The 15052-nt window shown below is 47.8% G+C and overlaps 1 protein-coding gene across 2 annotated transcripts in view; it reads left to right on the top strand.

Moving 5' to 3' along the window:
• The window catches only part of FAM219A (family with sequence similarity 219 member A), a 137669-nt gene that overhangs the window by 117176 nt on the left and 5441 nt on the right, over window positions 1-15052 (top strand). For both annotated transcript variants that reach the window (XM_069745865.1, XM_069745864.1), the window contains exons 3-5: window positions 3299-3401; window positions 3568-3648; window positions 10719-10773. In XM_069745865.1, the coding sequence (XP_069601966.1) occupies window positions 3299-3401; window positions 3568-3648; window positions 10719-10773 (239 nt within the window). The remainder of the gene's footprint in view (window positions 1-3298; window positions 3402-3567; window positions 3649-10718; window positions 10774-15052) is intronic.

Below are 15052 nucleotides of genomic sequence, written 5' to 3' on the forward strand. Positions count from 1 at the left end.
CCGTTCTCCCCGTGTCTGCCGTTCTCCTCGTGTCTGCCGTTCTCCTCGTGTCTGCCGGTCTCCTCGTGTCTGCCGTTCTCCCCGTGTCTGCCGTTCTCCCCGTGTCTGCCGCTCTCCCCGTGTCTGCCGCTCTCCCCGTGTCTGCCGCTCTCCCCGTGTCTGCCGCTCTCCTCGTGTCTGCCGTTCTCCTCGTGTCTGCCGCTCTCCTCGTGTCTGCCGCTCTCCTCGTGTCTGCCGCTCTCCCCGTGTCTGCCGCTCTCCCCGTGTCTGCCGTTCGCCTCGTGTCTGCCGTTCTCCCCGTGTCTGCCGTTCTCCCCGTGTCTGCCGTTCTCCCCGTGTCTGCCGTTCTCCCCGTGTCTGCCGTTCTCCTCGTGTCTGCCGTTCTCCTCGTGTCTGCCGTTCTCCTCGTGTCTGCCGTTCTCCTCGTGTCTGCCGTTCTCCTCGTGTCTGCCGTTCTCGTGTCTGCCGTTCTCCCCGTGTCTGCCGTTCTCCCCGTGTCTGCCGTTCTCTTTGTGTCTGCCGCTCTCCTCGTGTCTGCCGCTCTCCTCGTGTCTGCCGCTCTCCCCGTGTCTGCCGTTCTCCCCGTGTCTGCCGTTCTCCTCGTGTCTGCCGTTCTCCTTGTGTCTGCCGCTCTTCCCGTGTCTGCCGTTCTCATCGTGTCTGCCGTTCTCCCCCTGTCTACCGCTCTCCTCGTGTCTGCCGCTCTCTTGGTGTCTGCCACCCTCCTCGTGTCTGCCGCTTGCCTCGTTTCTGCCGCCCTCCCCGTGTCTGCCGCCCTCCTTGTGTCTGACGCCCACGCCGTGTCTGACGCCCTTCCCTGTGACTGCCGCTCTCCTCGTGTCTGCTGTTCCCCTCGTGTCTGCTCCTCGCCCCTTGTCTGCCGCTCTCCTCGTGTCTGCTGCTCACCCCTTGTCTGCCTCTGTCCTCATGTCTGCCGCTCTCCTCGTGTCTGCTGTTCGTCCTGTGTCTGATGCTCGCCTTGTGACTGCCGCTAGCTTTGCCAGTTTCTTGGAGCAGTGCTCGCACTGTTTGCCGCCATTATTCACCTCCTTTATGGCTTCCTATCATTTGTGCCATGTATGAGTAAACAGTGTTTCGGCGTACTGCCCCTCATTAGTGCAAAGTGTGAGATCTGGTTTGGCTGGGTGAGAGGCGTCTGAACAGGTTCCAAGGGGTAACGTTTCTCCTTGCGGAGAGTGACATGTCAAGCCTGACATGCCAAGATGAGGAGACTTTTAAGCTGCGATGCTCCTCTGGGAAATATGCAAATTGTCTCTTCAGAGAGAAAGGGGACTAGAACTCCAGCACCACCCTGCAGATGGGGGACGCAGATAATCGGATGAAAGCAAAGCTTGTAATTAGATTACAACAAGAGACGTTGTTGAGGAAGTGGATCAACATGACACGCTGGTAGGCGAGGGGTTAACCGCAAGCGAGAAAAGTTGGCCATAGAAGATGCGTAGATTAGAGCACAGAGCAAATACTGTGCCGTCTATTACTGAAGAGCGGCAGTGCTTAAACAGGATCAGTTACCACAGGGGCCCCAAGCAGGACAGGTGAGGTGTATGGAGGACCCTCAGTAGGACAGGTGAGGTGGGCGGAGGACCCCCAGGAGGACAGGTGTGTATGGAGGACCCCCAGCAGGACAGGTGAGGTGTTTGGAGGACCCCCAGCAGGACATGTGAGGTGTATGGAGGACCCCCAGGAGGACAGGTGTGTATGGAGGACCCCCAGCAGGACAGGTGAGGTGTTTGGAGGACCCCCAGCAGGACATGTGAGGTGTATGGAGGACCCCCAGGAGGACAGGTGTGTATGGAGGACCCCCAGCAGGACTGGTGAGGTGTATGGAGGACCCCCAGCAGGACAGGTGAGGTGTATGGAGGACCCCCAGGGAGACAGGTGTGTATGGAGGACCCCCAGCAGGACAGGTGAGGTGTTTGGAGGACCCCCAGCAGGACATGTGAGGTGTATGGAGGACCCCCAGGAGGACAGGTGTGTATGGAGGACCCCCAGCAGGACAGGTGAGGTGTATGGAGGAACCCCAGGAGGACAGGTGTGTATGGAGGACCCCCAGCAGGACATGTGAGGTGTATGGAGGACCCCCAGGAGGACAGGTGTGTATGGAGGACCCCCAGCAGGACTGGTGAGGTGTATGGAGGACCCCCAGCAGGACAGGTGAGGTGTATGGAGGACCCCCAGGGAGACAGGTGAGGTGTATGGAGGACCCCCAGCAGGACAGGTGAGGTGTATGGAGGACCCCCAGGAGGACAGGTGTGTATGGAGGACCCCCAGCAGGACAGGTGAGGTGTATGGAGGACCCCCAGGGAGACAGGTGAGGTGTATGGAGGACCCCCAGCAGGACTGGTGAGGTGTATGGAGGACCCCCAGCAGGACAGGTGAGGTGTATGGAGGACCCCCAGGGAGACAGGTGAGGTGTATGGAGGACCCCCAGCAGGACAGGTGAGGTGTATGGAGGACCCCCAGGGAGACAGGTGAGGTGTATGGAGGACCCCCAGCAGGACAGGTGAGGTGTATGGAGGACTTTCTGTTCTTCCTCCCACACTCCGCAGTTCCAGGTACAGTGTGCAGCCCCCGCTGTGATTTCTCAGCCCCCTCGGCAGTTAAACGCTCCTTTGTCGCCATCTCTCTCACGTCTTTATTGAACTGTTTGTATCTTGTTTTCTGCACTTAATTCCTGTTAAGAAAATGTCAGCGAGACCAAAGGAAAGGTCACCAGATAATGTGAGGGACTGTGTCATATCGGAGGGGGCCAGATCCCCCACATAGTATATACAGCGAGTGCGGGACCACCCACAGGGTGCACAGCAATACCCTGGAGCAGCCGCTCCATAATGTCACAAAAAGCTACACAAGAAGCCACTGTCACCACTATCACCTGCAGAGCTGCGCTCCTAATTCTGCTTCCTTCCTGTTCGCTCTCAGGAGTTTGAGCTGCCCTTTTGTTAACGCCCGTGAACATTACAGAAAGGATTTATAAAATAATTTTCTGGAGTGGATTGTGTCTCAACTTGTTGTTTATTCTTCCAAGTGCGGCCAGCAGAACTGTGAATACAGCTCTAGAGGTGACTGACTAGAAGACATCGTCTCTGTGCTGTATATTAGATATATGAGAAGCCGCATGGACACGGTGATTGGGGCTGATATCCGGTCCTCATATTGGGGTCGGCTCCCTGTGTACACATACGGTGGGCCCGGACCCCACTGCTCTTGCCTTCTGTTCTCTGCTCCTTCTTTTTCTCCTCCTGTTTAATAATAATGTTATTACGCTGTGTTACAGAGAAGCAGCGGGAGATGGCCCGGAAGGGGTCACTGAAGAACGGGAATGTCGGGAGTCCAGTGAATCAGCAGCCTAAAAAGAACAACGTGATGGCCCGAACAAGGTACCGCTACATGGCGGGAAGCGAAGGGTGCGTCAGGGTTCATGTGATTGGCTGAAACCAGTGCAAATTATACTCTTACCGATCCCTGGATGACAACGGTGCCCCCTGCTGTACCGGAGTCTTCACAGCCGTGTGGACTGATGCATTGTGTCTCTTTATTTCCCAGACTGGTCGTCCCGAACAAAGGATACTCCTCTCTAGACCAGAGCCCCGACGAGAAGCCCCTCGTAGCCCTGGACACAGACAGGTAACAGTCTATCTAATAATTATCTATTTATCCATCTGTTATCTATCTATCTAAAAATTTATCTATCTACTATCTATTATCTATCTTATCTATCTATCTAGTATCTATTATCTGTGTATTATCTATCTATTATCTATCTATCTATTATTTGTCTATTATCTATCTATTATCTATCTATTATATATATCAACAGCAAAGAAGAACACCCGAAATTCGGGTGCTCTTCTTTGCTGTTGACTGTATTTTCCGATGGTCCTTGTTGTATTATCCATGTAGGCACACACAGAGGCGTGGGTATCTTATATGATATTATATTATATTTTACATATTGCCACAAATGTTGTGTGTGCACTCTGCCTTGAGTTTATTGTTTAACTAATATATATATATATATATATATATATATATATATATATGTATTATCTAATCTATTTATCTATTCTCTATTCTATTATCTATCTATCTATTATTTATCATCTATCTATCATCTATCTCACTGGTCAACAAAAAAAATGATCAGCAAAGGTAGTATGTCTGTGTTATGGAGTTTGATGTGCTGATTCCAAAATTCTGCTTAGTTTTGCTCTATCACAAAGTTTCTGAGATAGAAGTATTTTTGTCATTACGTTATTTTTGCATTTTCAATGTATGTGGTTTTTCCTATGTTATTCCCATTTCTTTGCTCGTCTTGCTTAATTGTGAATGTTCTTACAGGGACAACATCAGTAAAGGTTTTAGTGAGTTTTATGGGAAGGAGCATTGACTGCGCAGTCAACCAATGACTGCTTCTCGGAAAGTCACATGTTATTGGGAGGAGCTAACTGTTATGAGGCGGTAAGATTTGAGTCAGTCAGAAAAGGATGGTAATGGCAGCAAGGACTGGTGTGTGAGACTGACAGGAGACCGGCCTGTACAGGGATCTGAGCCGTGCCACAGGGAGATAGAAGGGAAGGCAGCGGACAGCCGCCATTGTGAGACTCTGACAGGAGACAGGCCTGTACAGGGATCTGAGCCCTGCCACAGGGAGATAGAAGGGAAGGCAGCGGACAGCCGCCATTGTGAGACTCTGACAGGTGACCGGCCTCTACAGGGATCTGAGCCGTGCCACAGGGAGATAGAAGGGAAGGCAGCGGACAGCCGCCATTGTGAGACTCTGACAGGTGACCGGCCTCTACAGGGATCTGAGCCGTGCCACAGGGAGATAGAAGGGAAGGCAGCGGACAGCCGCCATTGTGAGACTCTGACAGGAGACCGGCCTCTACAGGGATCTGAGCCGTGCCACAGGGAGATAGAAGGGAAGGCAGCGGACAGCCGCCATTGTGAGACTCTGACAGGAGACCGGCCTGAACAGGGAACTGAGCCGTGCCACAGGGAGATAGAAGGGAAGGCAGCGGACAGCCGCCATTGTGAGACTCTGACAGGAGACCGGCCTCTACAGGGATCTGAGCCGTGCCACAGGGAGATAGAAGGGAAGGCAGCGGACAGCCGCCATTGTGAGACTCTGACAGGAGACAGGCCTGAACAGGGAACTGAGCCGTGCCACAGGGAGATAGAAGGGAAGGCAGCGGACAGCCGCCATTGTGAGACTCTGACAGGAGACAGGCCTCTACAGAGATCTGAGCCCTGCCACAGGGAGATAGAAGGGAAGGCAGCGGACAGCCGCCATTGTGAGACTCTGACAGGAGACAGGCCTCTACAGAGATCTGAGCCCTGCCACAGGGAGATAGAAGGGAAGGCAGCGGACAGCCGCCATTGTGAGACTCTGACAGGAGACAGGCCTCTACAGAGATCTGAGCCCTGCCACAGGGAGATAGAAGGGAAGGCAGCGGACAGCCGCCATTGTGAGACTCTGACAGGAGACAGGCCTCTACAGAGATCTGAGCCCTGCCACAGGGAGATAGAAGGGAAGGCAGCGGACAGCCACCATTGTGAGACTCTGACAGGAGACAGGCCTCTACAGAGATCTGAGCCCTGCCACAGGGAGATAGAAGGGAAGGCAGCGGACAGCCGCCATTGTGAGACTCTGACAGGAGACAGACCTGAACAGGGATCTGAGCCGTGCCACAGGGAGATAGAAGGGAAGGCAGGGGACGGCCACCATTGTGAGACTCTGACAGGAGACAGGCCTCTACAGAGATCTGAGCCCTGCCATAGGGAGATAGAAGGGAAGGCAGCGGACAGCCGTCATTGTGAGACTCTGACAGGAGACAGGCCTCTACAGGGATCTGAGCCCTGCCACAGGGAGATAGAAGGGAAGGCAGGGGACAGCCGCCATTGTGAGACTCTGACAGGAGACAGGCCTCTACAGAGATCTGAGCCCTGCCACAGGGAGATAGAAGGGAAGGCAGGGGACAGCCGCCATTGTGAGACTGACAGGAGACAGGCCTGAACAGGGATCTGAGCCCTGCCACAGGGAGATAGAAGGGAAGGCAAGGGACAGCCGCCATTGTGAGACTCTGACAGGAGACAGGCCTCTACAGGGATCTGAGCCGTGCCACAGGGAGATAGAAGGGAAGGCAGTGGACTGCCGCCATTGTGAGAGGATTGTCACTGCATTTCTCTGACAGGAGACAGGCCTCTACAGGGATCTGAGCCCTGCCACAGGGAGATAAAAGGGAAGGCAGCGGACTGCCGCCATTGTGAGAGGATTTTCACTGCATTTCTGGGAGGGCAAGTCGCCTCAGAGGGAAGAAAACAGCTCAGCCACTGATGTGTAACTGAGTGTGAGTCTCCACAGAGAGAGAGAACCTGAAAGCCGCCAATATCACAGAGAAACTGCCTGAGTAGGCTGACCCATTTACCTCACAACTGTATATAGTTATCTACCAGATTACCTCCAGTAAAATCAGTTCTAAATACAAGCTGCCTCTGTCATCTCTGGGGAAATATCTAAATATAATCGGTCGGCTCATCACATTTTTTTTTTAGTTTGCCACCATCATTGAACTGTTTGATCTACTGTTTGATCTGACTTAAAGGAGAAAAATGCCCCGTCAGGGCATCAATCATCTGAACAGATTCTGCGATGTGTGTGGTTCTTTTACCCCAAAAGACCAAGTACATTCAATCACTCATGATATTAAAAAGATGTAGCAGATGTACTTTAAGGGTCCACTTGGTGATCAAGACAAAAGCTGGGCCCCTCATGTGATATACTCAAGTTGTTCGAATGGTCTTCGTGACTGGTTGAACATGAGGAAAGTTGCTATGCCAAAAATCATTGTGATGACTGCTACTTTTGTTTTGTCAAACTGAAGGGCTTTTCTACAAAGAACAAACATAAGATTAATTACCCTGAACTTGAATCTGCGATTAGACCGGTACCACATGATGGTACCTTCCCAGTTCCTGTCTGGATTGGATGAAAATGAAGCAGAATATGAAGACTATAGAGCTGAAGCTACTGGCGAAGACATCGAGATCTCAAGTCAAGATGAGTATGTACCTGATGGAGCAGCCGAGCAGGCAGAACTCTTTACTAAGCATGAATTAAATGATCTCATCAGAGACCTTTCATTTTCAAAAGATAAAGCTGAACTTCTTGCATCTAGGTTGAAACACAAGAATCTTCTTCATGATGACGTCAAAGTGTGGTATTACCGAAACAGAAATAACACTTTAACACAATTTTTCACAGTTGATGGACCAATGGTGTACTGAAACAATGTGAATGGCCTCTTTGAAGAACTGAATCAAGAGTATTTTGTTGCAGATTGGCGATTGTTTATTGACTCATCCCAGATAAGTTTGAAAGCAGTGTTGCTTCACAATGGAAATATGAAACCATCAATCCCTATTGCTCACTCATGTGACCTAAAGGAAAGTTTTGAAAATCTGTCATTTGTTTTGGATGCTATACAATATAACCATCATCAATGGAATATCTGTGGAGATTTGAAAGTGATTGGTCTTAAAATGGGAATGCAAGGAGGTTTCCCAAAATATTGTTGCTTCTTGTGTTTATTGGACAGTAGAAATACAGTAGAGCATTATGTTTGTTGTGATTGGGGACAGAGAAACATCTATGCTCCAGGTAGAGACAATGTACAGCATAATCCTTTAGTTGCTCCAACAAAAATCTTTCTTCCTCCACTACATATAAAGTTGGGATTGATTGAAAACTTTGTGAAAGCCATGGCAATGACAAATTCTCAACGGTTCCAGTACATTTCACAGAAATTCTCCAGCATTTCAGCAGCAAAACTGAAGAAGGAAGGGGTATTTGTTGGTCCTCAGATCAGAGAACTTATGAGAAATGATGTGTTTGAAGGAACTCTAAATGATAAGGAATTGAGATCTTGGAAAAGCTTCAAGTGGATTTGTGAAAACTTCATAGGAAAACAAAAATCTCCAGAATATGTTGAAGGTGTTGAGGAACTCCTAAATGCATATCAGTGTCATGGATGTACTGTAGCATGTCTCTGAAAATGCACTTTTTGCATTCACATTTAGATTTCTTCCCTCAAAATCTTGGGGATATAAGCGATGAACAAGGTGAGCGGTTTCACCAGGACATTAACCCCTTAACGACTGCCAATACGCCTTTTCACGGCGGTAGTTAGGGGTACTTAAACCACATCTCCGTTAATTAACGGTGCTGTGAAAAAAGTGTATAGCGCCCCCCAGAGCTGGATTTTCTCTGGGGTCTCAGCTGCCCGGGGTAGACGAGACCCCAGAGAACATGCTTCAGGTTGGTTTTTATCGACCCCGGGGTTGCGATCACTGTTATTAACCGTATAACAGCGGCCTCAAAAAAGAAAAGATGTAATTTCTCTCTCCTCTGATGTGATCGCACATCAGAGGAGAGAGAAATAGGGTCCCCGATTCCCTCCCTTCCCCCTCCCGCCCCCCCCCGGTACCTGCCGGTGTCCCTGCATGGCCCCCTGAAGTCCCCCGGGCCTCCGTCTTCTTCTTCCGGGAGAAAATGGCGGTTGAATTCGCAGTGCACCTGCCGAGATCTGCTGGCCAGCACCCGGCAACAATAGGAGATTTTTTGCTATAGGTTCATTTTGATCACTGTGATAGACCCCATCACGGTGATCAAAATAAAAAAAAATTGTAAATCAGCCCCCCCCTTTATCACCCCCTTAGTTAGGGAACAATAATGAAATAAAAAAATATATATTTATTTCCATTAGGGTTAGAGTTGGAGTAAAGTTAGGGTTGAGGCTAAAGTTAGGGTTAGCGTTGGGGCTAAAGTTAGGGTTAGGGTTGGGGCTAAATTTAGGATTAGTTGGGGTTAAAGTTAGGGTTAGGGTAGGAGCTGAAGTTAGGGTTGGGGCTAGAGTTGGGGTTAGGGTTTGGATTACATTTACGGTTGGGATTAGGGTTAGGGGAGTGTCAGGGTTAGATTTGTGGTTATGTTAGGGTTGGGTTTAGGGTTAGGGCTGTGTTAGGGTTGGAGTTAGAATTGGGGAGTTTCCTCTGTTTAGACACATCAAGGGCTATGGTTAGGGGTGTGTTGGGGACGGGTTACGGGTGTGGTTAGGGTTGGGATTAGGGTTAGGGGTGTGTTGGGGTTAGGGGTGTGGTTAGGGTTATCGTTAGGGTTGGGATTAGGGTTAGGGGTGTGTTGGGGTTAGGTTTGGAGTTAGAATTGGGGGGTTTCCTCTGATTAGGCACAACAGGGGCTCTACAAACGTGACATGCGTCCGATCTCAATTCTGCGTTGAAAAGTAAAACGGTACAAAGAGCAGATGTCGGCGCACAACACTATAATCAATCAAATTGTACGAGGGGTGCGGAGAAGTGGCAAATAAACATGAACCAAAGAAAAGAAAAGAGCCACTCTACAAAAAACCGCACACCACAATAAAGTATAAATATATAAAAGGTAAACTTTTATTGATGCATAATATTAAAAACATCTAAAACATCCCCACAAAAACCCAAAGATCCTGCCAGACATATTTTAGGCCAAAGACTGTATGGTAACAGTTAGTATAACATAACTCCCAACCAGATGTAAAATATATCGCATGACCTAATATGGTGACCTAAATCACTGAACATAGCCCAGAGATGAAACCAAAATTATATACAGTATGGTGGACATAAGCCCATATATAACAGCATAATAACATACCCTCTATCTGAGAGAAAACTGCAACCTGTATGCCAGATAAAGAGGAGCGGACCAGGAGACAAACAGGGCTGGTATAGGATCATATAAAGTCTCAGATGAAAAAAGGTTAAATAACCTAGTGGCAGCAGTAACCGCAAAGGTCCTAGCAAAGAGGCAGATTGCCACTGGTACCGGTCTCAGATATAACGCCTGGGCCAAATATGGGACTCAAAAGACACACAGGTGGCCACCGGGGAGGATAGAGGGGGCAAGGATCAGCGTGGGGAAAGACCCTACGCGTGTCGCCGTTACAGGGACGGCTTCGTCAGGGGTATTAAGTTACAGGGGCCGAATAATATTGCACGCCCCACTCTTCAGTTTTTGAATTTCCACAAAAATGTAAAATAACCAATAAATTTCGTTCAACTTCACAATTGTGTTCCACTTGTTGTTGATTCTTCTTCACCAAAAATTTACATTTGGTAGCTTTGTGTGAAGCCTGATATGTGGGAAAAGGTTGGAAAGTTCCAGGCACTGTATCATCTGTCTATTATCTATTTATCTGTTAATCTCAGATATATTTACAGTCCAGTCAAACATTTCAACATTTGGTTTTCCTTGTTCTTACTGGAATGTGCACATTGTAGATTTAGACTGAAGGCAGCAAAACCACAAAGGAACAAGTATTGGAACAAGGAGAGAAGAAAGACGGGTGACACAAACCACAGAATGTGTTCCACCTTAGATCTGATGTCAGCCTCGCACCCCGTCACTTTCTCACTGTCATCAGGGAATAAGCAGGGACTTGGTTCCCATATTTATTCCTTTGTGGTTTTGCTGCTTTCAGTCTGAATCTACAATGTGCAACATTACACAAAGAAGGAAAACCACTGCATGAATAGGGGTGTTCAAACTTTTGGCGGATACTGTATATATGTATTTTACATCTATCTATCTTGTATCTCGCCCCTTACTTACTTTCCTTGCCATCTTTGTATCTCTCTAGTGATGATGACTTTGACATGTCTCGATATTCGTCTTCAGGTTACTCATCCGCTGAGGTAGGTCTGAGATTTATTCTGTATGTGATGTGAGACCGTCCACCTCTAGAGACCACCCCGTGACTTCTTACCCTACCCCGTAATCATCAGACTAGAAAGTATACAGGAGAGGAGGAGTGGTACTGTGCAGTGTATATATATAGGAGAGGAGTGGTACTGTGCAGTGTATATATACAGGAGAAGTGGTACTGTGCAGTGTATATATATATACAGGACAGGAGGAGTGGTACTGTGCAGTGTGTATTGTAGGGATTTCACTCACTCAGGTGCGACAGCTGACACTCAGGAGGCACGTTCCTTTAAAAGTTCACAGGGTTTATTTCTTCATAAACCACATGGCAAAATAACAGCAAACAAATAGCCTTTAGCTCAGGAAAAAAAACAAAGTGTCCAGTCCAACAGGCTCAGTCCTGGAGCCTGTACACACTCAGGAGGGTTTCACCTCCACACATCTCTGCTGTGTTAAGCATTAGCCTGTCTTATATAGAGCTAACCACACCCAGTAACCCATCACATGATTAGCCATGTGGTCTGACATCACCACAGGTCCTGAAACACATATATATACATGGTTATGTACAACAAAGAAATACTCCGGGCTACATTACAGCAACAAGGCACTTATGTGGCACATACCTCCCGTCGACTACACACCCTTTAGCCATGCTACAGTATATACAGGACAGGAGGAGTGGTACTGTGCAGTGTATACAGGACAGGAGGAGTGGTACTGTGCAGTGTATATATACAGGACAGGAGGAGCGGTACTGTGCAGTGTATACAGGACAGGAGGAGTGGTACTGTGCAGTGTATATATACAGGACAGGAGGAGCGGTACTGTGCAGTGTATATATACAGGACAGGAGGAATGGTACTGTGCAGTGTATATATACAGGACAGGAGGAGTGGTACTGTGCAGTGTATATATACAGGACAGGAGGAGTGGTACTGTGCAGTGTATATATACAGGACAGGAGGAGTGGTACTGTGCAGTGTATATATACAGGACAGGAGGAGTGGTACTGTGCAGTGTATATATACAGGACAGGAGGAGTGGTACTGTGCAGTGTATATATACAGGACAGGAGGAGTGGTACTATGCAGTGTATATATATATACAGGAGGAGTGGTACTGTGCAGTGTATATATACAGGACAGGAGGAGTGGTACTGTGCAGTGTATATATACAGGAGGAGCGGTACTGTGCAGTGTATATATGCAGGACAGGAGGAATGGTACTGTGCAGTGTATATATACAGGACAGGAGGAGTGGTACTGTGCAGTGTATATATACAGGACAGGAGGAGTGGTACTGTGCAGTGTATATATACAGGACAGGAGGAGTGGTACTATGCAGTGTATATATATATACAGGAGGAGTGGTACTGTGCAGTGTATATATACAGGACAGGAGGAGTGGTACTGTGCAGTGTATATATACAGGACAGGAGTAGTGGTACTGTGCAGTGTATATATACAGGACAGGATGAGTGGTACTATGCAGTGTATATATACAGGACAGGAGTAGTGGTACTGTGCAGTGTATATATACAGGACAGGAGGAGCGGTGCTGTGCAGTGTATATATACAGGACAGGAGTAGTGGTACTGTGCAGTGTATATATACAGGACAGGATGAGTGGTACTATGCAGTGTATATATACAGGACAGGAGTAGTGGTACTGTGCAGTGTATATATACAGGACAGGAGGAGCGGTACTGTGCAGTGTATATATACAGGAGGAGTAATGTAATGTATGTACACAGTGACTGCACCAGCAGAATAGTGAGTGCAGCTCTGGGGTATAATACAGGATGTAACTCGGGATCAGTAATGTAATGTATGTACACAGTGACTGCACCAGCAGAATAGTGAGCGCAGCTCTGGGGTATAATACAGGATGTAACTCAGGATTAGTAATGTAATGTATGTACACAGTGACTGCACCAGCAGAATAGTGAGTGCAGCTCTGGAGTATAATACAGGAGGTAACTCAGGATCAGTAATGTATGTACACATTGACTGCACCAGCAGAATAGTGAGTGCAGCTCTGGGGTATAATACAGGAGGTAACTCAGGATCAGTAATGTATGTACACAGCGACAGAACCAGCAGAAGGGAGTGCAGCTCTGGAGTATAATACAGGATGTAACTTGGCATCAGTAATGTAATGTATTTACACAGTGACTGCACCAGCAGAATAGTGAGTGCAGCTCTGGAGTATAGAACAGGATGTAACTCAATGTAATGTATGTACACAGTGACTGCACCAGCAGAATAGTGAGTGCAGCTCTGGGGTATAATAAAGGATGCAACTCAGGATCAGTAATGTATGCACACAGCGACAGCACCAGCAGAAGGGAGTGCAGCTCTGGAGTATAATACAGGATGTAACTTGGGATCAGTAATGTAATGTATGTACACAGTGACTGCACCAGCAGAATAGTGAGTGCAGCTCTGGAGTATAGTACAGGATGTAACTCAATGTAATGTATGTACACAGTGACTGCACCAGCAGAATAGTGAGTGCAGCTCTGGAGTATAATACAGGAGGTATCTCAGGATCAATAATGTATGTACACAGTGACTGCACCAGCAGAATAGTGAGTGCAGCTCTGGGGTATAATACAGGATGTAACTCAGGATCAGTAATGTAATGTATGTAAACAGCGACAGCACCAGCAGAAGGGAGTGCAGCTCTGGAGTATAATACAGGATGTAACTTGGGATCAGTAATGTAATGTATGTGCACAGTGACTGCACCAGCAGAATAGTGAGTGCAGCTCTGGATTATAGTACAGGATGTAACTCAGGATCAGTAATGTAATGTATGTACACAGTGACTGCACCAGCAGAATAGTGAGTGCAGCTCTGGGGTATAATACAGGATGTAACTCAGGATCAGTAATGTATGTACACAGTAACTGCACCAGCAGAATAGTGAGTGCAGCTCTGGGGTTTAATGCAGGTTGTAACTTAGGATCAGTAATGTAATATATGTACACAGTGACCGCACCAGCAGATCAGTGAGTGTAGCTGTCACGATTCACACCGTGACCGTCACCCCTATGTCACAGATCGGGGTGACTTTAAGGGGGGCTTATCTTAGTTATCCCTCCACTGCTACAATGTGATGAAAAAAAACACACAAGGCTATTGACCTCTCAGTTTACAGCAGGGGCTTATTTTAGGTATCCCACTGCTCTTCAATATAACACGAACTGCAGGGATTTATGTATATCCCGCTTACAGTTCCACTTGAAACTTGCAGCTCTCTGGCGCCCCCCTCACCCTCAGGTCAGACTAGGTAGTGCACCTAGGGTAGTTAGTCGCCAGAAAGGCTGTCTGCTATGTACTGGCTATTCGGCACGCTGCAGCGAAGCGATATAAATACTCCCACTCAGGCAGGAACAATAATTATCAACGCCACGGTCGCTACAACGACTCCCAAAGGCACAGAACAAAGGTATGCTGCCACCAGCTTCGATTAAATTGGTCCGAAGCTAACCCAAAACAATAGCGTAATTCCCTTCAGAAGACTTAGGGTACGTTTTAGAGCAGGAAGAACGAAAAACTAGTAATTTGAATATTTACTCCAAAGAAGGCAGTGTTTTATCAAAATATTACAAGGATGTTACAATAAGAGACAATTGAAAAGATGTACAAGGTATTTATAAAATAAAGGGATTAAATGAGAAATTAACACTTACATGTGTTCAGGACATTGCAGGGAACCAGGCTAGTGGGTGGAGTTCCCATATGTCCCAATGCATCAGGACTGGCAGTCAGGGCTCCTCAGGTAAAACTCAACTGCTGGGGGCCTGGCAGAAACTTATAAACTGCAGCCCGTGACATCACCAACAGGGCTGGTTTACCCACACCCTCCTCTCTCCTCAACCTTACCAAATTCAACACAAATTTGTATAAGGCTCGTATCTCCGCTCCAGAACATGTCAGAATCATAACACACCCAGCATTCATCTTGTATTAAGATTTGCTCTCTATAGATACTAAATTCAAGGTAGTAGGGACACTCAGTTCCAGAGAAATCAGTACTTATTTACCTGGTGGAATTAGAAGCTCATGCTTACAGGGGCTGACAGACCCGCCGATGGACGTTAGCAATATGTATTTATTATTTTCCTAGCCCACGTCGGTGGCCCGGAATCTTACAATATTAGGACAAAGGACCTCATGTTTTAAAGAACGTCTATACTAGTCCTAGCTAGTACAGATGGGAGGGGCGATTAAGTTGCTCAGAGCTTGGAATTTATGGCCA

This window comes from Ranitomeya imitator, chromosome 1, assembly GCF_032444005.1.
Source record: "Ranitomeya imitator isolate aRanImi1 chromosome 1, aRanImi1.pri, whole genome shotgun sequence".
Lineage (NCBI taxonomy): Eukaryota > Metazoa > Chordata > Amphibia > Anura > Dendrobatidae > Ranitomeya > Ranitomeya imitator.